The sequence below is a fragment of the Ovis aries genome, chromosome 1 (genome assembly GCF_016772045.2).
Source record: "Ovis aries strain OAR_USU_Benz2616 breed Rambouillet chromosome 1, ARS-UI_Ramb_v3.0, whole genome shotgun sequence".
In the NCBI taxonomy this organism is placed as follows: domain Eukaryota; kingdom Metazoa; phylum Chordata; class Mammalia; order Artiodactyla; family Bovidae; genus Ovis; species Ovis aries.
Window position 1 is genome coordinate 28,861,708 of NC_056054.1, and position 26,727 is coordinate 28,888,434.

The 26,727-nt window shown below is 51.2% G+C and overlaps 1 protein-coding gene across 6 annotated transcripts in view; it reads right to left on the reverse strand.

Moving 5' to 3' along the window:
- The window catches only part of SSBP3 (single stranded DNA binding protein 3), a 165,889-nt gene that overhangs the window by 117,802 nt on the left and 21,360 nt on the right, over positions 1-26,727 (reverse strand). For 2 of the 6 annotated variants that reach the window (XM_042248414.2, XM_042248411.2), the window contains exon 1: positions 182-304. The exons of 3 other annotated variants lie outside the window; for them this stretch is intronic. Coding sequence is in view for 1 of the 3 variants with exons in the window: in XM_060400174.1 (XP_060256157.1) it covers positions 182-575 (394 nt within the window). In the remaining 2 variants the exon portion in view is untranslated. Of the gene's footprint in view, positions 1-181; positions 25,887-26,727 lie in introns of those variants that run through there. One more of the 6 variants, XM_060400174.1, reaches the window with a different exon arrangement.

Below are 26,727 nucleotides of genomic sequence, written 5' to 3' on the forward strand. Positions count from 1 at the left end.
ATTAAAGCAAGAAAAGGAAGAAAAACAGCGGTGGGAGTGGAAAGGGAGGGGGGCGGGGGGACGAAGGTCCCCAGTGAAGCAAACAGACAAACCGTGGAAAGGAAGCGCCACACGCACCGTTCCTGCCCACCACCATACCACAAAACCACCGCGACGAGGCTGCACAGCAAACTTCACACACCTGGCAACTCGTCCGAAGCGCAAGAGCCGAATATGAGATGGGAATAAACAAAGGCAAGACAGCCCTCCGCCTGCCCCTCCTGGCCAGGCTCCGCGGCCTCACTGCAGACGCTGCAGGCCTTCTGGGGTAGGCAGAAGGCGGCCGGGAGCCAGGCGGACAGGGACAGATGGCCGGGCAAGCGCTGGCACTTTCCAGTTGTCTGATAGGCGCCTGCTGCCAAACAAGCCCCAACCCCCAGCCCCCCAATCCCACACACAGCTCTGGGACGCGGAGCTGGCTCTGATGGGCAGGGATACCAGGCCAAACACCAGGGCTCTGGGAAGCCGGCTTCTCCCACTCTGATCCGCCGACCCACATCTGAAAGCCCTGGTTGGTACATCCCGGAGGACCCCATCCCTGAACTGTCCCGTGCCCCCTCTCCATTTCTCACACGAAATCTTCCTCCTCCCACCCCAACCACTCAGCTCTCTTTGTGCTCAGAGTTCTTGAGGTCTTTCAAGAATAAATCTTTAAAACGACTTTCCTTGGCCTCTCGGATTTGACACGGAGACTTAATAACCCTACCCAGAGGTGGAAAAACAGGGGTGAAGCCTCCCACCTCACATCTCATCTTCGTGATGGACAAGAGTGTTGGCGGGGGTAGTGAATGGGCCTCCCTGTGGGAACAGATACTCTCCTGACTGACCGGCCTAGAGACAGACCAGCGGGAGGTCTGCGCTGCTAGCGGAGGACCAAGAAAAGACCCCTGGGAAGGAAGGGAGGGAGGAGAGGAGAAGAGAGGAGAGGAGAGGAGAGGAGAGGGGACTGAGCCCACTTAGAGGAAAGAGAAGTCAAAAGAGGGCAGGAGAGGAGGAAAGGGGGAAGGTTCACGGGAACAGGGACTGTAAGGAAAGCCCTGGCCATGGTGGCAAGGGGGCAGCCTGCCAGCGTCTCACCAGGGTGCCCAGCACACCCCCACCCCCAGCAGGCCCTTGATAAATGAGGCTGCAGGACTGCACACAGGCCGCAGCCCCGCTCAACAGAAGGCTCCGGTTTCAGACAGTTTCAGAGAGTGGGGCTGGGGACGCAGGGCAGGATGTATAATGTGGATGGGCGGTGCTGCTGTAAGGCTGGGGGTGGGGGAGAGGGGGAGAGTGCTGACACTATTAGCAGAGAAAAAGGAGAAAATTCAACCCTGCACACCACTGCCCACCCCCCACCCCCCTGACCACCTCAGCCCTCCACTGCCGGCCAGCCTGGCCACCTCCACCTGTCACCCGCGTTGGGGGACACCTGGGAGGAAGGCCAGTCCCGAGAATTCAAAGTCCTAATGTTCTCTTTGCCAAGTAATTAATGAGACATACCACAAACGGCCCGGCGCCTGCAGAGGGGTGATGACTTTTATCAGCATGTTCACCGGTCACCCAGCCCCTCTGAGTGCCGAGGGGTCAGCCGGGTTAAAGAGGCGCTGAGGCAAGGCCATGGGGTGAGGGTGAGGGCAGGCCTGGCCCCTGGGGTGAAAGAGGGCGTGGCTTCAACTGGAGCAAAACATCAGGCTGCACACTTAACAAGCACCTGAGCACCACTGATAGAAGTGACAGGAGAGACCCCGCAAAGGAGGACCCCCCAGAGCCAAGGCAGGTGGGCAGCCAGCGCTCACAGCAGACCTCCTATACCATCCATGCACACAAGCGTTCTTATCTTAGGGTCTCCTTTCCTAACCTGTTCGAGGGCAAGACTGTGACAGCACCTTTATAACCCTCTATAGCATTCAGGAAGAGCCAGGAGCTCTAAGAACATTTGCAAGATAAAAAGGAATCCGGTTTTTCCATTTAACCCACCAGATGGGCAGGGTGCCACCAAGCTTATCCATTGTTTGGTCTTGTTTATCCAAATCCTTTGGTTCATTCAACAAATCCTTATTGAGCACTTACTAAGTGCGGGCACGGTGCATTCGAAAATGAAAATGAAGACTCACACACCAGCCGGCCCTTGTATGCAGCGGCTCACAGCCGTGCTGACAGCTCTCCATGCCGGCCGTGCACTCAGTATGTAACGGGTACACTGAACTCTCGGATTTTCATCAGGTGTGTCCCCTTAGGGGCAGCACACCCAGCAGCGGTGGAGGGAAAAGCAAGGGCAGCTTTAGTGCTTCGGTGTAAACCCCAAGACTGCAGCGAACCAACCAGAAGCTTCCTAAGCAGTTCCACAGCTGCTAAACAAAAGCCCCTCATTTTCAGGGAGTCCTGCTGCGGCCTCACTCCAGGGCAGGAGACAAGCCTGAGGAGCTTGTCCAGTCTGATCTCCAAAGACATCCTAAGATGAGCAATACCATCCAAGCTGGACAGAACTCTGGGAACAAAGGGTGCAGGAGCAGGGCTCCAGGCAGAGCCGGCATCCCGTTGCTGTGTCCCCACCCACGCGCTCAACGACATGGGGAAATTCTACCCACGGCTTGGAATAATAATAGAAGTAACATTTAGGTAAGGTTGGGGATTAAACTAAACCTCACATAAGAGGCAGGGATGTTGGCATTTGGGAGCAGGAAACAGGCCTTGGAACGTACTTAATACCTACCACAGAGTAAAGCGGATCACAGCCAGTTCCCGACTCAAGAGCGTCTTCGGCCCCTCCACGTGCCTCCCTCCTGCCAACTCCAGACACTTGGAGGGTGCCGAGCCAAAGCGTGGGGGCTGGAGGTCAGTTTTGGAAGCTACACTTTCAGAAGAACACTGGCAAAGCAGAAGCCAGCGAGATGCCTTCCAAAACAGAACAGGAGCTATTTTAAATGGAAACCCACTGGTGGAGGCGGAGGAGTTTCATGAGAAGAACAGAGAGCATGAATGAGCTGCTATAATTAACGCCCCCCCCAAAAGCTGTCACAAGGAAGGGGAAGTCTTTCCATCTGATGGCAATAATACCAAGAACACAGACTTCTAACCATTCTAACCATTCAGTCTAAAACTGAAATGTGCCGTCCTGTCAGGTAATAAGCTCCCTGTCACTGGAGGTGAAGCAAAGACTGTAGAGGAAATGAGCCAAAGGAACTCGAGGTTATCAAGTGATAAAATGAAAAAGGGACTTTAGAGGTTATCAACTGATAAAATGCTGATGGGAGAAAAACACAAAGGAGATCATTCAAGTCCTTCATATTTTAAAACAGCTTTTCCTTTAAAAAAAAAAAAAAAAAGGTACAGAACTCCTAAGGGGATATGGAATGTTCTGCCTGCCTCTCACCAACCTGCAGGAGGGCTTTTTATAAACAGAAGGTTTCCCGATATCCTTGGTCAAACTCCACCCACCCTCCTTCCTGGCTGCAGAGGTCACCGTGTTTTTGTGGCAAAAGCTGCAGGTGGTGACGGACATGCTGGATAAGTAAGAAAAGCTCTATTATGTAAAAACTCCAATGTTTACGGCATTTCTGTGGAGCAGAGAATCAGATCAGAAAACAAGTTTGGGAGTGGACCCTGCGTAAGAAACGTCGCGGGTCAGCATTCATCTTAGAAGGACGAGCTGCCCTCTAGTCCTCTCGTCCCAGCCACCCCCAGCCCAGCCTGCTGACACGGGGCGGCAGACCACAGCAGGGCACTCACCACCCACCCTGGGGAAATGTTCAGATCACAAATCAGTAATCACCATGCAGGCAAAACGGGGGACGTCCAGCCACTACCAGGTTTCCGACAGAATAAAGTATGTCATCATAAATGCCAATTCCTTCAGAGTTTTGTTCACTCGCTGAATTCTCAGGAACTAGAACAGGGCCCAGCACACAACCTGTGCCCTGTACTTGAAGAAGCAATCCCAGTGCCTCTTCTTGAGAAATCAATTACATAACTTCTTCTCTCCAGCTGATTCACCCATCTCCTTGCATTCAGCTCAAAATATTACATTAAAATCACTTTGCCTTCCCCGAGCCCATGGTGGGATAAAGGGTTTATCCTTTAGAAACTTAGGGAGAAAAGTTGCGGGAGTGTGTGACCCTCAGTCTTGAGCTCCACAAGGGTAGGAAATTTTGCCTTTTGTTCACTGTCTTATCCTCAGCGACGTGGCACAACACTGGTGCTCAGTATGGTCAACAAGTCTCTAAAAGAATCAACATCCACTGTATGATCCTGGCAACTCACTTTCTCTCCAGCCCATCTCTTCTCAACCATAAAAATGACAGCACTGGAGGGGTTCGGGGGTCCCCAGCCAGGTCTAATGTGCTTGGAAGCCTGTGATCTGGGTGAGCTGGCCTAGGGATGGCTTGGATCAGAGAAAGCCTGCCTGGGTCCCCCCGGGTGTTTCCACAAGGGAAGAAGCTAGGAGGCAGTGTGGTGCCACAGAAAAGGCACAGGCTTTTCAGCACAGACATTTCAAGTCCCAGCTCAGTCTGGGATGCAGGATCTTAGGGATGCCAATAAACTTTCCTGAGCCTCAACTTCCACCTCTGCGAAACAAGAGCCACAACTACCTATCTCTACAGAGGCTCAGCCTGGATTACAAGATGATAATGTACATAAAAGCACTTTACAAGGTTTAAGGTTAGCAGAGAGCCCGGCTCTACAAACTCTCCTGAAAAGAGGCACCCATGTCACGCACGTCCAGCTCTAAACCTTACAATTACTTCTACCCTCAACTGGAGAAGCCAATTGGGGTCAAAGGATGATTAGGACCAGTCCACAAAACATTACTGAAAGACTGGTGATCTGTAACTTGACCTGTAACAACGAAGACTTGACTTTATGTAACAGTTCATCTCAAGCTTTCTGCTCCCTTCTCAGAAGACTGGAAAGAAGTTTAAAGCAGAGAAGAAGAAATATCTGGAAAACTGAACACCCCTAAAAAGAAGACAAGAGACCTTCTGAAGCTGCAAGTCAACCCACACTGGTGGCCGGCAAGGCATAAGCAGAGACTGGTGGCTGCCACTGGTAGAGCTGGGCCCTCCCCGGAGGCGCGGCATTTAGGAAGAGCCTCTGGGATAGCTAGTCCCAGCAGGGCCTCAGAGAGGAGATAGGGAACCTATTCTCACAGAGCAGGGGCCGCCCCACCCTCCTCCTCACGGCCCAGCAGCCAGAGACACAAGCCAGGCCCTAATCAGTGGTATATATCAACATAGCATCTACGAGCAACAGAAGTGACAGCCAAAATCAAGATAAGTGGCCCTTCTGGACACACCGGATACATTCAGGGCCCCCACGCCGCAGTGATGCTGCCGGGCAATGTGTGTTATCGTTAAAAGGTGAAAGGCCTCTTTTTTAACTCTCCCTGAGTGGGAGGTGTTACCATCTTCCCCCACCCCGTGGGTTCAGTCCTCCCTTTCACACTCAAAGAGGGTGCAACCAGAAGTTCTCCTGGATAGAGACTTAGGGAGATGGGGGAACACCTGCAAGAGTTCATGAAAGCAAGGGGTTCAAGGCCTGACACAGGTTTCTTGGGTGGCTTAAAGCAAACTTTAGAATTTCGCATCTTTTCATTCATAGGTGGGCATCTTATTTAATCGTCCACATCCAGGTCTTCACCTCCATGGTAAGGACAAGCAGAGGAAACCACAAATACACACAGCCACAAAAACATCCTAGCGAGGAAAAAACCTCCCGCTGTCACTCGTCACTCATTTCCTCACTCTGCACCAGGAAGTCCCTGGAGCACACTGAGGGTTTGCTGCCAGCCCTGTACTGACTGAACAATCCCAGCACCAAGCAGGTGCTCAATTAAAAGAGCCCAAGGAGTGCAGACTCAACTACATCAACAGTCCTCACATCCCCAAAACAATCTGGCAAACAGTGCAGGTCACCAGGGGTTGCTCTGTGGGAAGAGTGACTTAGCTAATGAGTGGTAGATGGGCATCTGAGCTCAGACCCACGACCCCCTCTCCAGACCACAGTGGCAGTCCACTGGTGAGTGAGGACCCAACAAGTGGATGCTCCACCCCACCCCTGCTCCTCCAGGTGGCCCCTGCACAGGCAAAGGGTTCCCGACACCTGGGGAAGAAGTTATTCCATCAGGAATGGTATGCTTCCTACCCTATAAGCTCCTAGCCTTGAAAGCTTCAGGAAACAACAGGGCCTCAAATCTAATTTTTCATAGACCAGGTAGTTGGTTTTATTTATTTAAGTTCTAGTTTATCTTCTTAAGCTGTCCAAACATTTGTCAGAGCATCTCAGCCACAAGCTAGGCTGCCCCCAGGGTTAGTTCTGCTTTTAGTGGTGAATTTTTTTCCTTCATTCTCTCCCCTAGATAACAGCAAAGGCTGCATTTACAAGAGCAGTGCACTTCCCAGGGGTCTTAATCTTATTGGATGGGGTTGGTGGGACAGAGGGAATTATCTCAAAGTGGGTTTGCAGAGCATACTATTGTTCTACTTAGACTGCTTATTTACATGGGTTGGAAAGAGGAACGTGGCATAATCCTCCCAGCCTCCACCTTCAGGATCACCCACTCTCTGGAGGGCATTCCTTGGAAGGGAGGCACCAGGCCTTAAGAAGCCCCCAACAGCATAGCACCCTTGAATGCCCAGATACTGTTTGCTGAGTCACAATTCTGTTTTCACAGGGTAAATGATAAAGACACCTGACTTATCACAATGAGATTTTCAATCCCGACCTGCAAACCTCTGAACTGTCTGCTGCCTTGTTTTACCAATCTGGGAAATGGGGATAAGTGTTCCTTCTCCCCAGCATAAAGAAGGACACATACAGCCTTCAGCAATAATGTAAATAATGAGTCTTCACCTGGAAGAAAAGTATTTAGCACAACTCAAGAAAATGAGAGGAAGTTCTGCTACCAAATCCACCATGTGATATTACGTTGGACAGTTACAAAGAAGAGGGATAACCCTTATTCAGACAACTTTACCCCACAAGCCAGTCTTCTCTGGCTCTTCAAGAAACAGCCTCTTAAAAAACCAAGTTTTGTGTCAGGGGGTGAGAGAAGCACATTGCAACTGTGCAGGAAACTACCTTGTATGCCAAGAACTTTTTTTTTTTTTAATCAATTATACTTTATTTATTTATTTTTTTTTATTTTATTTTATTTTTTTTTTAAATTTTAGTTTTTTATTTTTTAAATTTTAAAATCTTTAATTCTTACATGCATTCCCAAACATGAACCCCCTCCCACCTCCCTCCCATAACATCTTTCTGGGTCATCCCCATGCACCAGCCCCAAGCATGCTGCATCCTGCGTCAGACATAGACTGGCGATTCAATTCACATGATAGTATACATGTTAGAATGTCATTCTCCCAAATCATCCCACCCTCTCCCTCTCCCTCTGAGTCCAAAAGTCCGTTATACACATCAAGAACTTTTTAAAATGTCAATAAAACCACTACACTGACAAGAGCAAAAAGCCAAGTTTGATTTTTTTTCTCCCACTGGAAAGGTATATCACAGGGAAAGGCAGATTATTTTGTGGTAGAGTTTCCTTAATCAGACTTAACCCAGAATTTACCAAATCTTACAGTTCTTCAGGAAATGGTGATTTGCACAGAGGCAGGCACACCTGTCTTTATAGGTGTCTGGATGGGCAATCTCCCCAGCTACCAGAGGTGGAAACACAGGGGACGGACCAGGGTCCTGGCAAGGTAAGCCCTCAGGAAGGCTCGGCAGTTGGTCCTTAATTCAAATACTTCTTTCCTTCAGACTAGCCTGGTGTGTGAGAAGAGAATGTGTTAGAGCTGTGGAAGGCAAGTTAAGATCCATGAGCCAAACCTGGCCCACCATCTATATCTGTAAATAAAGTTTTATTGGGACACAGCCACAACCCATTCACTTCTGCAGTGACTGTGCCCACTTTTGTGCTATAATGCTGAGCTGAGGAGTGGTGCCAGAGACCATACAACCTACAATGCCTACAGTATCTACTATCTGGCCGTTTACAGAAACAGTTTGCTGAACCCTGCTCCAGAGTCAAATGCACTCCATGATAAAGGATGTGATAATAGGTTTCCGAGCATGAAGACAGCTAACCCAGCATCCCCACTTTATAGATGGGGAAACTGAGGCCTGGAGAGGAGGAAGTACTTGCCATGGTCCAACTGCTGGAAAGACTGAGGTCCCCCCGTCCTTCAACCAGACTCCACCGAACACAAAGTAAGGGATGAGGCTTCTCACAACGGAACACCAGCAGCAGGGGAAAATATAAATAGAAAATCAAATCTTACAAACAAACATTAATGCCTGAGCCAAGCTTAACATCAGAAATGTGAAAAATGGGGAGGGGCAGAGGACAACATGGGATGCACTAAGCAAATTAATATCCAAAAGGACAGACTATTTTAAGACTTTTAGAAATACCCCTTCTACACACCCACAGCACACGTGCTAATTACAAACCCTGCCCAGGCACTCCTCCTCTCTGCAGAGTGAACTCGGCAGTGCCAAACCCCAACAGCTTTGTTTTTTTTAATCAGTTGTCTACAATTTCAGTTTTTTCTGGTTCTCACACAACTCAGCCCTTGAGGAGACCATGTTAGTGAGATCTGTGCTCAATTTTAACACCCTAGTAATTAAGACCTCTCCCAAAAGGAGAGCCCAGCATTTCCCCCCTAAACAGCTATGGAAAATCAGGCAAAGAGGAAAAGGGTCCACCTGGGTCCCCTCACAGCTCACAGAAGGGGCAGGAGGGAGGAGGGGCCCAGAGGGAGGGTCAGAAGCCACATCCTCCATCCGTTTCCAGACCTTTCCTCGAATCCGCACCCAGAAAACACTGGACAACCTGGGCAGCACAACTAGATGGAGCAACATCGCAGAGTTAAAATTAATTAGCTGGCATGTCAACAGAGGCCCCGTTGTGCCGCACAGTGAAGCAATCAAAGGGCATCGCACACACGTGCCGAGAGGCACCTGGCAGCCTAGGTACAGAGGTGAGGACACGCTCTGTCGCATCAGTGACCTGCTGCCCTAAGTGAATGCAGGCGTACGTGTGTGTGTGCACGCGTGCACACACGCAATGGTGAGTGGAGTCTGGAGTGAGGTCTGGAGTTAAGATTTTCTTAAATTACTTTCAAAAAAGCAATAACCAAAATGCCGATCATAACTATTCTATCTGAGAACTTGGAGTGGAAACAACCGCTAAGGAACTGCACAGCCCAAAGCTCGCCTATGAGCCCCCCAAGTGGCCTGGGGGAGGAAGCCAGGCATCGGGAGCGGCCACTCTCATGGAGGATGCCGGGGAGGCCAGGCGCCCTCCACACAAGTGACAGAGCTAGGGTGGGATGAGGCCCAGTGGTTAATCACAGGTGTTAGGGACTCTGGTATTAGGCTCCCTGATCTGCTCGCGATCACCCCACCCAACCACATCATGAACCCCCACCCCCCATTCGCCTGCACACCCTGCTGTTTCCCAGATCTGCCAACAGCTGTCTCCCACCCCAGCCATGCTCCCACTGTTTCCACACTGCTCGGCCGGGGTCTAGGAGCATGGAACGCCAGTGCTCAACTCCTGGCTCAGACATATACTGTTGTGTAACCTTGGGCAGGTTACTTAACCTCTCTCTGCCTCAGTTTTCTCATCTAGAAAATTAATTCTAACTCTGACCTCATAGTAATGGTATAGGTTTAAGTGAGTTAGTTTACGTAGAGCACTTAGAACACGGCGTGGAACAAAGCGAGAGTTAAATTACATTGCTAATGCCCCCACCCTGCTTCTTGGAGGGTACTTCCTCCAAAAAAGCCTTCTCTAATTCCCTCTGTGGGCTAACTGCTCTTTCCTGGAGCCTGGAGCTCCAACTGTCGCTAACATCTCTGTGATGGCATGTATAGCTCATTTACAGCTAATTTCGTATTCATGGCTACTTATATAGTTGTTGTCCACACAACTCTGAGTTAGAGTACTAACTATATCCATTCTCATATTCTGCAACACGGAGCACAAACTCAGGTAACCTTCTGGAACCTTCTCATTCATACCTTACACTGGACTGCTACATGGTTTTCTTATAATCCTGCCAATAACGCTGCGATACTCTGGACTGTTATCCTTAAGTACACAGATGAAACTCACGCTTCATCTCCCAGGATGGGTGAGTTAACCCAAGTTACAGTTAGTTAGTAGGCTGCTATTCAATTCAGGTTTGCTGAAATTAAAGAAATCAAGCAGGTAAATAATGGGGCCTCCAGTCAGAACTGAATGGTTTTTAGGGCTCCATCAAGACAGATATTAATGCATGCAAATGCATAGGAAAAGGTCTAGAAGGACGCCCTCCAACTGTTTAAACCTGATTACCAGAAGGAAGAGGACAGCAAGGGGCAAGAGAGTAGGGGGTTCTCCTTACTTCTTATTCCAGAGACCTCTATAATTCAGCAATAATTAACACAAGAAGTACTTGGATATTATTTATGTAATTAAAAATAACAAGAGTCATGTTAAACTCACCTCCCACAAAAGACCTTGAAACCACTCACATTTAATTCTAAGAAAACTTGAGAGCTGTTCAGTTTTCCCAGACAGAAAGCAGGTAAGAACCAGCTTTGGGGAATTTCCTAGTGTTGAGGACTCTGAACTTTCAGTGCTGAGGGCCCAGGTTCAACCCCTGGTCAGGGAATTAGGGAGCTAGGATCCCGTAAGCCACACAGCGTGCCCCTCATTCCAAAAAAAAAAAAAAAAAGAACCCGACAAACTTGGCTTGCTGTCCCCATACCAGGGCTCTGCTTACAGTGAGGGCTTCCCAGGTGGCACTAGTGGTAAAGAACCCGCCTGTCAATGCAGGAGACGCAAGAGACTTGGGTTCAATCCCTGGGTCAGGAAGATCTCCTGGAGGAGGGCATGGCAGCCCACTCCAGTATTCTTGCCTGGAGAATCCCCATGGGCAGAGGAGCCTGGCGGGCTACAGTCCATGGGGTTGCAAAGAGTCAAACACCACTGAAGTGACTCAGCGCACGCACGCCTTACAGCGGAGAAACCTCATTCAGGTTTCTAAACCTCTCGGAGCCTTGATCCCTTGTGGCAAAGGGAGCCTGGTTCAATCCACCCCGAGATTCCCACGAGGCTTCGCTTGAAGTCCTCCTGATCAGGCGCTGGGCACACAGGAGTACAGCTGCCTCCCCCTGACTGTGAAGCCTTAATCCCAATCTATCCCTAATCTACATCCATGAGGCACGCCTCCAAAATGATCTACTTGGGCAAAAGAAAGAGGAAAAAAGAAAAGAATGCTACCAACCACTTCTGCCTACAAAGCCCCACCCCCGAGACTCCCCTTCTGAGAACACCAGTCGTCACTGAGGAGTCAGGCAAGAGCCAGGCAATGAAAGTGGCGACAGAAACCTTGCGGGCGAGGTCCCCGATGCCCCATCGTCTCTGTCGTCCAATCTGTGCCTCTCACACACGGTTTCAGGGATGTAAAAAGCATCCAGATAAATGGGTCTCCAACTACCGAGCTCTTAGGCAAGGAAAAGCATCTAAATCTAAATCAATTAACACGAGGGAGGTCCCCACAGAGCCCTCCCCTGGAGACGAACATCAGGGGAGACAGAGGGTGAGAGCGCAAAGAACAAGGAGCTCTCCAGGGCCAGACAGGCAGTACAGTCAAAGACAGGAGGCCAGTTCTGACTTCCCAAGGGCCCTTCCAAAGGCACTCGTGAGTAGCTCTGCCAGGGACAAAGTTGGGAAGCAACACCCAGCTTGTGAAGCAATGTGCTGGCAGTCCCGACAGCCTTCTGTTTTTAAAGTGTGTTGTGTATACCATACGCCCCAAGCATTCCACATCTAAGAATATCATCACATACACGTGCACAAACATTTTGCCACGAAGATGTTCATCACAGTTTGCCTGGTGGCTCAGTGGTAAAGAATCTGCCTGCAATGCAAGAGACATGGGTTCAATCCCTGGGTTGGGATGATCCTCTGGAGAAAGAAATGGCAACCCACTCCAGTATTCTTGCCTGAGAGATCCCATGGGCAGAGGAGCCCGGTAGGCTACAAGCCATGGGGTCACAGAGTCGGACACAACTTAGCAACTAAACAATAACAACAACATGTTCATCAGAGTTCGTTTACAGTATGAGAAAACTGGAAAGAATCTTAATGTTCCACAGCGAGGGACTGATAAAATTATGCCACATCCAAGAAGCAGAATACTTTGTGATCACTAAAAAAATGGATACTATCTAATGACACGGAAGGGCAGAGGCTTACAGGAGCCCGTTACCCAACAAAACAGGTGCTTAGTGAAGAAAGACGGACAGCTCCACAGGATGGAGATACAGTCCAGGGAACGGTGAGTGCCACCTGGACCCACAGTTGTCCGTATCTCAAAATAACTGGGGACCAAAAGACAACCCAGTCATCTCCTAGCCTGTACTTTTTATTAAAGTTTTAGGATTCCTCAACCGGATGAGGTCCCGTGGTCAAATAAATGTCAGACACGCTGTATTTCACACTGTTTATCCACCTCATATATGCTATCCCACTTCTAAGATCTGCAATGCATCTTAATGTACTGGAAACTCTTGAGAAGTCCTACACTAGAGAAACTGCTGAACCCTGCATTTCCCACAAGGATCCGGCTGCAGATCCTTTACTGAAACATGTTCAAACATCTCACTGAAGAGCTGGGGAAGCCTGATCGCTTGACAGCACCCAGGATGTGGTTGGGGGACCTGGGGACCCCTGTGCCTCTCACTTCCTGAAGAATCTTCAGCCAAGTCATCTCCTTATTCTGGGCACAATGTCTCCATCTGGGAGTTGGACTAAACCATGGGGGCCACGGGAGGAGGCATAATGGTGGGAAGCTTAGCAGGTGACCTTTGGCACCCACACCCCTTAAACTGGTAGATGGCTCTGTCTTTCTGTTACACTATTTGGCCTTCCACCTAAGACTTCATTTAAAGAAAGGGATCTCCTGCTAAAAAGGAAAAAAAAAAAAGTAAGTTAAAAAAAACCCACTGAAGTCTATGTCCTGTAAGGTCCCTCTAACCATTACAGCTGACTTTCTTTAAATCTGTATTTCATGTGGGAAAAAGTCCTCTCAAACGGAGGGGCCGAGTAGAGTCAGGAAAAGGCGAGGGTTTGAGCTGAACTTGCTGAAAAAAGAGGCTCTGCAGGTTTAGGGTTGGGGATGAACCAGGGAGCCTGCCTGCGGGCAGGAAGGCGGGGGGGCAGGGGTGATGCTGCCGGGGGAGATGAGACGGACTGTGCAACTAAGTGGACGGATGAAAAGGCATCTTGAAAACCAAGGTCAAGAACATCCACGTGGTGGCAGATAGCAAGAAATCGGCTGATGTTTGAAGAGTTATGCGATCAAAACAAGAGAGCCACTCGTTAGGTGACCGTGGCGCTGGGTTTCTGTGGCTCAGCGTGGAAGAAGGGCTGAGGAGGAGAGGCGCCGCAGTCACCGGAGCTCACGGTCCAGCTCTATGAGGGCAGCTGCAGAACCCAAGGCTCACCTTGAACGAGGACTTCAAACTCAACCTTCAGCTCAAACCTGGTACATGAAGATGCCCAGGACGGGATTAGAACTCAGACTCGCTCAGCAGTCTGAGTACCTGACCATGTCATTTTGACTAAGACAGGATTCCCAAGGATGATACCTGCGATGCCATGCCAGTCACACACACCCTCCAACTTCCTCATCCCTCCACCGCTCAGGATCCCCACATCCTAGAAGGGTCGTGTATGGTGTAAAAGGTCATCCTGGGGACCTCCAAAGAGAAACCAACATGTGGAGTGGAATTCAGAGCATCTGGAAGAGAAGGCTGCTCGCGCTTCTTCCAACGAGGTGGGTTCGATCACATTTCGGCAGCTGGCTGGTCCCCGCCGTCCATCCCCTTCTGGCTGGCCAGCAGGCACTCTGATTCAAGCGGCTCTTCTTCAGGCAGACACCACACACCCGATGAGATGTGCCAGGGCCCTCCTGGAAGCTGGCTCTTGGCTCCACCAGACAGGTACGGGGCTTCCAACTGGAATACAGTGACGCTGTGCCTCCAACTTTCACTTATCTGGAAATCCAAAGAGCCAGGAAACTCACACAACATCACTGGCCGACTTCCAGTCTGAAGTGTGACACCAATAACAAGGAACTCATCTCACATGCCAACGTCATTTGACTGACAGTGACTAAAACGCTGCACTGAAAAGAAATTCTGAACCTGGGTCAGGAGGAAAGAGTTACCGTGATCTACTTGTAATGCCTGACATGAGTGGGGAGCACCCAGATGTATGCCAAGCATCTGCCGTCTGTCCCGGACACCAGGACTAGCCTTCAGGTTGGATTCTGACTCTTAGCTTCATCGGGGACTGGACATGTGACTCTGGAAAGTCACAAAAGCCACCTACCTGCTTTTCATGAACAACCCAGGATGATAAGCCTGGGCCTTCGCCCCCGCAGGACTGCTGGAGGGTGCCAATGGGCTCACATACAGAAGTTGTTCTTTAACATGTCCAGCAAGGGGGATTATTATATTTAAGGGATTACAGTTCCTCTCCACAAGAGTGGCCCTAAGGCACTACACGATCCTGAAGAGGCTTCTAAATCAACAAAGAATTAGCACTAGCGTGGTGGCTGCAAGTGGGGGCAGCCCTCAGGGAGACGAGCCTCCAATCTCAACTGGGGACGCGCTCAGGGCCTGGTTCTCTGCTCTCACGCCACAGGGGACGCTGGGATCCCTGTGTCCTCGCTGGTTCTTCCCAGTGGTGCTTGGCACAGGGCCATGGGCACATACGGCCCAGATACCGAAACACTCAAGGCCACAGGGCCCAGTTTACCAATCGAGGGAGCCAACCACCTCCTCCCAGCAGGGCTGAGAGGGAGTACAGCAGTGATGTGTCTGCCAGAAGACTACCCCTGCAGGGGTGCCCCAGGGAGCAGGGGTAGGGCAGCAGGGGACCCCAAAGCTATGGACATTCCTCCCACTGCGTTGTTGTTAGGACCGCACTGGGTCGAGCTGCGGGTAACACTGCACTCTCTGGGATGGAGTTGTGTGTTCTTGGAAGACTGACTAGCCCAGGGTCTGGACTGGGTTTAGGGCATGCTCACACACCCAGGGTACGTGCCCTGCTGGTGGAGCAGAGACGCTATCACAAGCTGAAGTGTCCAAGTGAGAGAAAGTGTGTGTGCGCACCACACGCCGCGAGCATGCTGCACCTTACACAGTGGGTGTGCGTTAGAAGGACGTCTCTGAGAAAGCTTGGGTTTGTTGGGTTTTGGGGGGTTTTGGCCATACCACAGGGCATATGGAATCTTAGTCCTCGACCAGGGATCGAACCTGCACCCCGTACACTGGAAGCATGGAGTCTTAACCACTGGACCGGAAGTCCCAAGAAGGCCTGTTTTGCCAGAGCCTTCCCATGATGTAGCACAGGGATAGGGGTGCAACACACCCAATTCAGAATCTCAGTGTCTTGTCAAGCACTGTGACTTTGGAGGCGTTATCACCCACCAAGCCGTTTTCTGTAAGTGTGGCTAAAATCACCCCCACTGGACTGATGAGAGGACCGTCAGTAATAATTACTAATATGGAGAGATAAGACAGCATAATGAAAATGACTACCGTGTACAGGAGCTAGGCGCCTCCCAGTGCTGCACTGGGCACTCTGCCCACATTCTATCTAATCCGGCCCAAGTCCCACAGACTCTCAAACAAGGACAGTTGGCAGGGGCTGCGGAGGGGACTGCCTTAAGACTGAATATCGTCTACCCAGCAACCACAGCCTGGTCAAGGAACTGGGGCAGACACCCTCTGAATGCACCCCATAGCGCACACTCTGCCCAAGAACCTCATCTTATTTCATGGACATGGGTTATTCTCATTTTACAGATGAAGAAACTGAGGTGAGCAGGGGGACTCCTCAACCTGCCCAACTTGTGGGCTGTCCCATTAGTTAATAAGCATCTATCTGCCAACAACTAGTCCTGGGTCCCGTCGGGCAAGGCAGCGACTCAAGCGGCCACCAGTGTGTGTGGCCTCCAAAGTCTGGGTCTCGGAGGCTGAACATTGTCTTCCACACTGTGTGAGCCTGGATAAGTTTTCTAACTTCTCTATGGCCCAGTTTTGGAACTACAAAACGGGATCATACCCACTTCCCAGGGTTGGTTATGGGAATTAAAGCACTCTAGGGCCCAGCGCAGACTAAGACCCCAAAAAATGTCAACTGTCATCAACATCCACTGTCCACATCTTCCAGTATGAAACTCTGTACCTGCCTGGGATTCCCTCCCCTCCACTTTCTCTCTCTCTTTTCTTCTTTGAGGCTCCGTTGCCACACCCCCTTTCCAGGAAGCCCTCCCAGCCCCTGATGTAGCAGGCAACACCCCTTTCCGGATGTCAGACTCTGTCTGTGTCCTCCTCCCAGCACTGACTGTGACCTGCCCACTCGATCGTCAATTGATCTGTCCGCCCTTCTGGATGACAACCAATCTGATCCTCACCCAGCTCTGCCTTCCCTGGGTGCCAAGCCTCTGGCAGGACCCAGATGATACTCAATAAACAGTAACCAACCCACCGCAGGGCTCCAATTCTTACAACAGCAACCCCTTACTGAGGGCTCAGGGGTGTCAGGCATGGTGCTAAGCACTGCTCCCCTGCACTGCCAGTAGACACCGGGGCCTTGACCCCTGTTTTACGGATGAGTAAACTGAGGTTCAGCAGGGCTAAGCAATTAACAGAAGGCCACAGAGCCAGAGAACAGCTGGGCCGGGACCGGAGCTAAGGCTACCTGAACCAAGCAGATCTTACTAGCCTTGTTAGTCTCTACTCTTGTCTTTGCTTCTCTTCAAATTTCCTTTGTGTGTATAAGGTGGGGGGAGGAGGGGTGGGAAGGCATCTTTTTGCACAAAGCGAGGCATCCCTGCATAGAATTTCCCCAGTACTGGGAACAATTCGTAGCAAGATCTGGGCCTGTGCACTGGATGACTCTGATGTGCCCCGGCCCTCCTCCCAGTGTCACCAGCACTAACCCACTGACACTCAAATGACACCTGACTGACTGACAGCCTGGCTTCCACCTTCTTCCCTCTTCCCCTCAAGGGCCCCCCAGAACCAATAGGGGAAGTTGGTTGCCAATGGCAACGGCCTAGGGAGCAAGGTGAGACCTACCAGCCCACTGCTAAGGGCTGGAGGGAAATTCTCAACAGCCTCTGGGGCCCCTTTCCATCAATCAAGGCAGCCTCTTCCCTGCCTGGGCCTCAGTTTCCACTTCTATAAAAAGCAGATGCTACTCTCCCTGATTCTGGTTACAGAGCTGGGGGGTTAAGGGAATCCAGTCAATCAGGCCTCTGGGGTGGTCTGGATGGTTTAGATGGGCCGGCAAGTGTTTGGGGTTTTTGTTTTCGGCAAGTGTTTTTGAAAAAACAAGAGGGACTTCCCTGGTCGTCCAGCGGCTAAGTCCCTGTGCTCCCAACGCAGGAGACCTGGGTTTGATCTCTGGTCAGAGAATTATATCCCACATGCCACAACTAAGACCTGGCGCAGCAAAAAAAAAAAAAAAAAAACAGCAGACCCCTCCTCCACCAGCCTACTTATACCCAGAGGCTGCACATCTAGGTGTCTAAGCTGAGTACCACGGGCTGAGCCTATTCCAGGGAAGACCGCTGGAGCTGGGGATAGGGAAAGCGGCTCCTCTGTCCATGGGATTCTTCAGGCAGGAATACTGGAGTGGTTTGCCATCTCCTTCTCCAACTGGAGCTGGAGTGACCACTAATTATTTTCACCTCTACTAGAGATGTCATCTCTACTAAACTGTAAGCCTGTGTGTGAAAGTTGCTCAGCTGCGTCCAACTCTTACAACCCCATGAACTGTAGCCCGCCAGACTCCTCTGTCCATGGAATTCTCCAGGCAAGAGTACTGGAGTGGGTAGCCATTCCCTTTTCCAGGGGATCTTCCTGACTAAGGGATCAAACTCAGGTCTGCTGATTTGCAGGCAGATTCTCTACTGTCTGAACCACCAGGGAAGCCCAGCTGTAAGCGTCCTCGACAGGAAAGACAGGCTATTACTGATGCCTCCCCTAAGAGCACCCAGGAAGTTTCCAAAGAAAGCTGCCTGAAGGGCTCAAAAGGCCAACGGGCATGGGGCTGTGAGCCCACCTTTGGGGGGTGCCAGGCCATCCGAGCAGCCTTCTGGAAGCAGCTAAGAGGCAGGGGAACAGGCGTCCAGTGGTGTCTGGAGTCCGAGGCCAGAGTAGCCAGGTGGCTGGCACACCTGAGCTCTCACTCCTATGGCTACTCACCAGGAACCACGGGCTCCAAGAAGATGGTCCCTCTGGGCAAACACCCTGGGAAAGCTGTCTCATCCCACAGACCTTTGTTATTAATCTCCTCGGCAAGCCACAAAGGGCAGAGTCATCAATTCTTCCAGGCACCTCTGGTCAGGTCCCTCCCACCCCCCAGTTCTTGAACTGTCCAAGCCTTTCTGGGATTATTGTTGTTTAGTCACTAAGTCCTATCCAACTCTTTGCAACCCCATGGATTATAGCCCACCAGGCTCCTCTGTCCATGGAATTCTCCCTGCAAGAATACTGGAGTGAGTAGCCATTGTCTTCTCCAGGGAATCTGCCCAACCCAGGGATCGAATCCACACCTCCTACACTGCAGGCAGATTCTTTACTGCTGAACCACTAGGGAAGCCCTTATCCATCCCCAATACTTAACATTTTCCGGAGTAAGACCTGGTCATCAAGCACCCTCAACTCATCATGTGACGGATGCCCACATTTCACAGGGGAAGAATCTGTGGCTCAGAGAAACCAAGCAGTCAGTGAAGCTATACCAAGTGAAGCAAGCTTCCGCATCCCTCTCCTCCATCCTCTAGCCTACCAGAACAACCCCACACTCCCATCAGGGGACCTGCCAGGAATAGCAAGCACACAACTTCAGCCCCTCAGGAACCCAGAGGGATTTGCAGCTGATGGCTCAAATACTGACCCCGCCCAACCCAATTCAGAGTGCCAGGGAGATAACTGGCCTCCAGGGCATGAACTTGCTTTAAAACGTTTTCAGTCTTCATTTTGTGAAAGGACTGTAGCCTGACCTTAAAACACAGATCAACCTTGGGTATGCGGGGAGGGACCGCATAGCAATTTGGTACCCTACCTCCTCAGCACAACCTAGGAGTCTAATGTCACAATAACCTTGTTCTGTGGCAAAACAAACAGGGGGGCAGATGATGCTGACCAGGCCTGCCCCTTCAGGTCATCTCACATGGCCCAGGAGCCTTCTGACAAATGGTTCTCCACTTGTTCAAGGCCTGCTCTGTCTCCAAGTTCCCCAGTGATAGGCAGGACCCTCTGGGGTACTTCACTTGAGTCTCATGACAGCCTGACCAAGAACTGTTACCACCATTTTACTGATGGGGAAACTGAGGCTCAGGCAGGGAGACAGGCCTCCTGGGGGGCACTCAACACACTGACATGCTAGACAGAAACGCCCTGAAGTGGATGGCAGACCTCTAGGTGGCATTTACTTTGGTTTGGGGTCGCAGCACATGTACTCATTCATTTACTGGTTTAGCAAAGACACACGGTGGACCCACCAGGTACTACTGTTTAGGGTCTGCAAGAGTGAGTCTCAAGCCCATGCCAGTACACAGGCCTCAACCTTCTCTCTGTGGGATTCCCAGAGGCTTGGTTGAAGCTGTTATGGGACAGCCCAGCTACCAGGCCCTTCTGCTTTCCAGCAAGTGTCAAGCTGTGGGTCACAGGAAATAGGCCCCGGAAAACCACCTTATGTGAGGGGACACCAGCCGTGGTCTCCCTCCAGAAACCCCCAGTCTCTAGACGGAAAAGATGGTGAAGGCAAGAACTTGAGACCTCAGGCAGAAACCGTTTTTTATAAAGTACCAGCTTTTAAAGAAAGACGCACAGCCCTTCCTTTTGGACTTTATCTTGACTTGACAGACGGCTGCGGTGGCCCTGCCTGCAGTTGGGGACCAGGCGGTAAAAACCTCATCCACAGGGCACCAAGAGCAAGGCCACTCCTGAGCCATTAGAGGGGGCACAGGTGGTGCGGACCAGACTCACGGCCCTGGCATGGGAACGGGGAGGGAAGGGGGAGAAAGGAGAAAGGAGGAGGGTCAGGAAGGAGAGGGGGAGGAAAGAGCCTTTGTGCTAGCCTCCCATCCTCCACCACAATCCCCAAGAGCAACAATCAGTTATGCAAATAGTGACCCCTCCCCCAGCCTGAGCCGTCCATCGCTCCCAGGCCCTGCCCCCTCCCTCTGGGTCTCTAAACACACACAGACACACACACAGGGTAGGTCTGTCTCCACTGTGTGACACACACACACACACACACACGGGGTGGGGGCGGTTCTCTAGGTTTGTTTCTGCTGTGACTGACACACTTGCACACACGCACACGTGCGCGTGCATTCGGCGAGGAGCTCTGGGGCCTTACCTACTCAGAAAAGAAACGTGCCCCTGACCCCTGCCCTCTACCCCCTCCTGTTAAGACCTTTGGTCTTTTGAAATTAATTTTACCTGGTTTTACCCCCACCAACCTCTTTCTCCATCAGACTTTCTCACTCTGGGGCCAGGGACACCTAACCCTGGGACAGAGTTCACAGGTCCAAGAGGGGATCCACCACTCAAAGCCTCACAAAGTAACTGAACACATCGCCCATTTCCATTTCATTTTACTACTTCTCCCAAATGGAGTACAGTCATCTGAAGAGGAAAACCGGCTTCAAGGTGGCGCCCTCCACATGAGGCCAGCCTGGAGCCCTGCCATCCACATGCAAAGCTGCAGCCAGGTGACAGCCTCCGGCCGAACTGTTATCCCCCTGCTCTCCTTCTCAGGAGACACACTCTTCTGATGGTTTCAGTTTCAGATTATCGTCAGCGTCTAAATTGGGAATCCCAGCTCCTGCCCCACGGGCACACCAGGGGTGGATATTCAAAGCAGAACTTATTGACAAACGGTGATGCAAATCCGTCCCGTAAACCTGGGCACATTTGACACACACACACCGAGGCCACTGTCCACCCCAGGAGCTTCCATCCCAACCAAGAAGCAGGGGGTGTGAGTGTCATCTGTCACCCGCAGCTCTGAGATGGCCAACAATGACCACAACAATGACGACAGACATCTGTGGGCACACACAGAACGCAGCACCTGCTACATCTCCAGTTAAGCTTTTGCCAGCTTTGAAATAAACATCATTAAAAGATAAAACCTCGATGTTTTCTGAGTCCTATCTACAGACTGGTTACTCTTACCTCCTGGGTACAGGGGCCCTAAACCAAGGACTTTGAAAACGTTCTGGCCTGGGAATGCCAGTGGATGGACCACAGCGACTACTGGGGGGCTAGGGAGGGTTTCACAGACCTCACCTCACCGCATTACTGTGTTCTCAACAGCTAAAACTGCAACCTTTTCTTTTCCTCTGGAAAGATCCCCCAATCCCAAAGCGTACGAGGGTCTTGTCTTTCCCCACAAAGGCTGCCCCCAGGTGTCACCTGATAAGCCCTCAAAGTCACTCCACAAACCAGAATGGCCAGAGTGCTCCAACCAGTCCAACCTCCAACGCTGCATTTGCTGAGTGCTTGCTGTATACAGGGCACGGTCCTGCGTTCCTCACATACTTAACCCTGAGAAGCAACCCTTAGGCACTGTTATCCTCTGATTTTGACAGATGAGGACTCTGAGGCTCAGAGAAAAATCAAGGTCATGCAGGGACACTCAGGAAAGGTGCCCTCCCCACTCTCTAGCATCAGAACCGGGGTCTGCTATCTGCTGCAGCATTTCTAGCAAGAGAAACTTAGGAGACAAATCTTACATATTCAACTGTCTTAACGTTATCATGGGTCCCTGTGGCTTCAGATAACATTCTTAGAGACAGAATCATACGTAAGTTTGAAAAACCGTATCTCGAACAACTGAGATGGAACACGGGTGACACATACAAGAAAGGTGGGTCAGAAGATTAAAAGTGGCTGTGGTGACAGCATTTGAACACTGATGCCAAAAATGCATGTGAAAACCTACAAGTATTTTTTTGTGCAAGTTGAATACAATATTTCAAAATTTACATATCTTCTAAATGCAAGTAATTAGGAACTTAAACATTTTAAGTAGGGAAACCCACTCCAGCAATGATGAAGCCTCTCCAAGCGACCACAGTTCTGCTCTGCCTCACAGATGCACACAGGCGCCTGTGACCCTCTCTGTGGGCCTCAGGTCCCTCCCTCTCTCCAGCGCGCTGGGCCACACACCCAGGAAGCCGTCAGGTTAGAACTCAGGCACCGGAGTTCCCATTTTCATCATGAAAACACGGAATCAAGCCCATCCTTTCCCATATTCTTAACAAACTAAGTTAACAGACAGATTTTTTTGACTTTCAGTTTTTCTCCCCTAATCTTTGCTTAACCTCCCAGGTGACTGCTAACGCTTGCTTAAAAATGATTAAGACAATCTTAAAAGATGTTTCGGTACCCAGAAGTGTGAGTTTGGCTCTTTTAGAGTTTGGCACATCCTTATTTTTAGGGATAAGTTCTGCACACAGAACTCATCAGTAAGAAGGCCCAGGACCACTTACAGCAGGAGAAAGAGGGGCTTCACCAGAGAAAAGAGTCCCCCAGCTACAGTTGCAGCCCCAGACCCCTATAACTAGGGCAGCAGGTCCCCTCAATTAACATAGCTCCCTCTGAGAGGGCTACCAACAGTGAGCACCGAACTTCAAAACTAACCAGCCACCACCTTTGGGGGCCGGGGCCCTGTCTGGCTCCTCTGAGTCAGCGTGCTGACAGCCAGGCCAGGACCTACCAGCTGCTTTTGTTTCATGGGGAGCAGCGGAGACAGGGGCCTTGGGCGGCTGAAGGCTCGAGTTAAGTTTCACTGGTGAGTTTCGCTGGTGAGTGGCGGGGGACAAAGGAAGGAACCGTGGGGGGAGGGGAGGCCGCAGAGCTGGAGGGCTGGGACAAAGGGGACCAGAGACAAAGGGACAGGAAAAGGGAGCCCGCTCTCTCCTCTGAGGAAGGAGCTCTCCACCGAGCCTAATATTTCACTCACACATTCCCAGGCAAGAAACGCAGGATCCCCGGTTTTAGGAGGTGGTGGCTTCAGGTGTCACCCACCTGTCTCTGCAGCGCACTGGTTTTCCTCGGTCCCCTCTCCTTCCCCCACCCCACGCCTGTCCAGAACCCCTCCTCAGCCCACTTGTTCAAAGTCAGCGAGGCTGCCTTTGATCGGGTGCCTCTCTCCAGCCCTGATCTGCCACCCTGAAGAGAGACAAAGAATTATTTATTTGGAGAAAAGAAAAACCCTCAAAGTGTCAGCCACTGACAGACATGATACCCTCTCTACAGGAGTGAGGCAGTAGGTGCAAGGTGCTGGGTTTTCTAGTCCTCAGGGGCTTTCGCCAGCAACACACTACCCCCTCCCTCCCCAGGTCTCCTCTGCACCCTCAGCCGCTCTCTAAAATCCCACAGACCTGGCCCTTTGGGGTTTTCCCCTTAAGACCACTGTCTATCTCAGCAGGAAATTGTAATGATTAATCTATAGTGAAGTGGAGCATGCCAAACACTGGGATGAGGTCTGCAATAAAGATGGCAAAATCTGAAACGTGGGCAAGGTCAGACCCAGAAGACCCTGAATGTCTGGCTCTCAGCCCCACAGTCAAGGGAACCTTTGGGCTGTCTTCATTGCAGCTCCTGATTTACTTCAATTTGGGTTTGATTTTGATTTCAGTAAGGGAGAGACAGGACACCTTCATGTTTTACATTAACAAAGCAAGTCAGCCGTCCCCACGGAGGCCAAACCAACCAAGGGGCAGTTTAAGGGTAAGGCCAGGAGGCTGTCTGTCTCCTGGTAAAGCAGGAGGGACAGGAGGAGAAAGGCAGGCGCCACAGAAGCAGACCACAGCCCTCCTATGCAAAGCAAGCTCAGCTCCTTCCCTCTGGGGGCTGCTGCCCACGCCAGAGTCCTGCTTCTCTGGGCACCGCTCCATTCACCCAAAGGGCAGAAGACCTACAACGTGCCAAGCTCGACACAGGGTGGTATGGCCCCTGCACTCCCACAAGAGCATCCCTCACAGCCCATCAAGTCCTTCATGCCCACTGTTTTAAAATCTAGACTCTTACGAGCACCAACTGCACGGCAGGCACTGGGGGCTCACACATTTGTTGGGCCCTTGGGAGGAACACTTCTACCCAGGCAGTGGGGACAAGGCAGGTTTGAGGAGTGGGGAGAGCCTGTACTCAGAAGAGGGAGAAGGGATCAGGGCCAACTGGCCAGAGAGAGGCTGGGAGAGCTGTTCCAGGCTCCTCCCTCCTGTGTGGGCTGGGCCGGGATGGATGGCCAAGCTGGTGGTGGCCTCAGCTCTGGCCATCAGGTCAGGGGCAAACCCTCCCCCAGAGCACAGATGCTGCCGTTTCAGAGAGGCGTGGTCCTGTCTGTGGCCCGGTCAGTGAAATCACACCTCCCCCCTACCTCTTCCCTCACTATCAGCGCAGCTCCTCCCCGTGGTTCCTCCTCCCCTCACCCCACCCATCAGCCCTGGTCAGGCCCCAGCAACTGCCCCACCAAATAATGAAGACGAAGGATCAGGCCACAGTGGGTTCTGGATCAGAACCAGTTTTCGTCCTCATGAAAAGAACTCCATGGTGACACACCTATGTCAAAAACATTTTTGAAAAGAAAATAGGGAGCAGGAAAGAAGCCATGTCTGGATGGGGCTTCCTGAGAAGCGGCGGCCCAGAGTGGCCCCCCAGCCCGTGACCCTGGCCCTCCCCGGGCGAGACATTCCAGGACAGACTCGCTGACTCACCGGAAAGGGTGGCGCTATGGAGGGCACCTGCGCCTCGCCGAGGTGGCCTGGGCCTGACTGCACGGTCCAGCCCCCAAGGGGGGCCCCCAAGGAGGGGGATTGTGTTTTTCGTAAAGCCTAGGAAACTTAACTCAGGTTGGCTAAAAGCTTCCTTAAAATCAGCGTTCCCTTCACTCTTTCCTGTCCTTGTGGATTTGTGCTTCCAGTAACCAATTCTTAGAAAATTTTCACTGGAATAACAGCTGTACAAGGACATTTTTGTTCCAACTCTTCTCTGGTCTCCAAGGTACAATCAAATCATCACTTTCTCCAAACTCTCAGTCATACCTTGACAAGGTGCTGGATGGCTCGGCTCCGTGAAGCTGCACACCAGACGCTGGGACCACAGATGTATCCTTTACCATCACTTTACAGACAAAGGAGCAGACACTCTGTTTTCTTCAAGTGACTAAGTCCAAAAATCACAGACCCAGACAGCAAGACGGCCAGAGGACTGAGGCGGAGGCGAGCGTGACCTAGCTATTCTCCGGTCAAGGGGAGCCAAGGAGAGCCTAGAATAATACATTCAGGTAACTTCTTGGAGGAAAAGCCCATCTGAACTTGCAGGATGTGCCTCCCATTTAAATATGTGCGGTTAGCATCTTAAAACACACAAGCTCCTGATACAGGGAAAGAATGTCTATAAGTTCTATGAGGACAAAACATTTGCCCATGTCCTTTTGTCAGGAGCCACACCTCAGGGGCATCAACTATTTGAAGAAGGAAAGACTAGACTGACTATCGGGGGAAAACAAGTATCTGCTCTGACTCCTCAGTGGATTCTGGAGTATTCTCCTGAGCTGATAGCATTAGGACAGCCTGACTAGAAAGTGGTGATTCAAAGGGAGTGAGCATTTCAAGTCCCAGGAAAACCCTGAATGGCCAGCTTGGAACCAAAGAAACCCCCCACCACCGCCACCAGGTGTGGCCAGATCTTCCAGGAAGCACAGATAAGAGCCACTCACCATTAGAAGCCACGGCTGCTGCACAAAACCCACAGCCCAGAGCCCTGAGCCACCCCCTGGAATCCTGTTTATCCTCCGCAGCTAAGCAAACACAAGTCTTCTCAGATAATGCAAAGGTCAACTGTAGATTTGTGTGAGCTGATAAAATCGCCACCAACTCTGAATTACAGGGGGTCACATCATAAAATATGCCTGCACGGATAAGCAGGGAGAGTTAGAGGAATCAGAACCAGCTGCTTCCCATCATCCTAGGTTAACATCCCCTGGGCTTCCCAGGTGGCTCAGCGGTGAAGAATTTGATCTGCTGAGCAGGAGATGCGGGTTCGATCCCTGGCTCAGGAAGATCCTCTGGAGAAGGGAATGGCAACACTTCTGTACTCTTGGCCGGGAAATCCCAGGGACACAGGACCCTGGTGGGCTATAGTCCATGGGATCGCAAAAGTCAGACACAACTTAGCAACTAAACAAGACTCCAGCTGAGTGACACCGTGCAGGACTCCTGACTTGCACACACCCACTTCTCAATCCCCTTCACAAAACATTAAACCCTGGCAAGAGGAGAGTCACAGGGCACCCAGCCCAGAGGCCTCAGCAGTAGACATAAACTGGGCTAATTCAGTACTGGACATTTCTGCACACATCTCTGAGGATACTCCAGGTCTGAGGCTCCATCAACATTGGAAACCTATTTCAGAAAAGAAAGGCAAACACCAAAACCAGGGCTCAAAGCGGGCAGCCACACGTGGACATGTCCTGAGGACACTGAAGCTTTCTTCAGAGAACAGAGCTCCGGGAGGCGGGGGTCCTTGATCACTCTGTCCACAGATCCGCACTAGGTGTCAAGCCCCCGAGTTTATGGGCCCTGTCCCATGGGCTCAAAGATG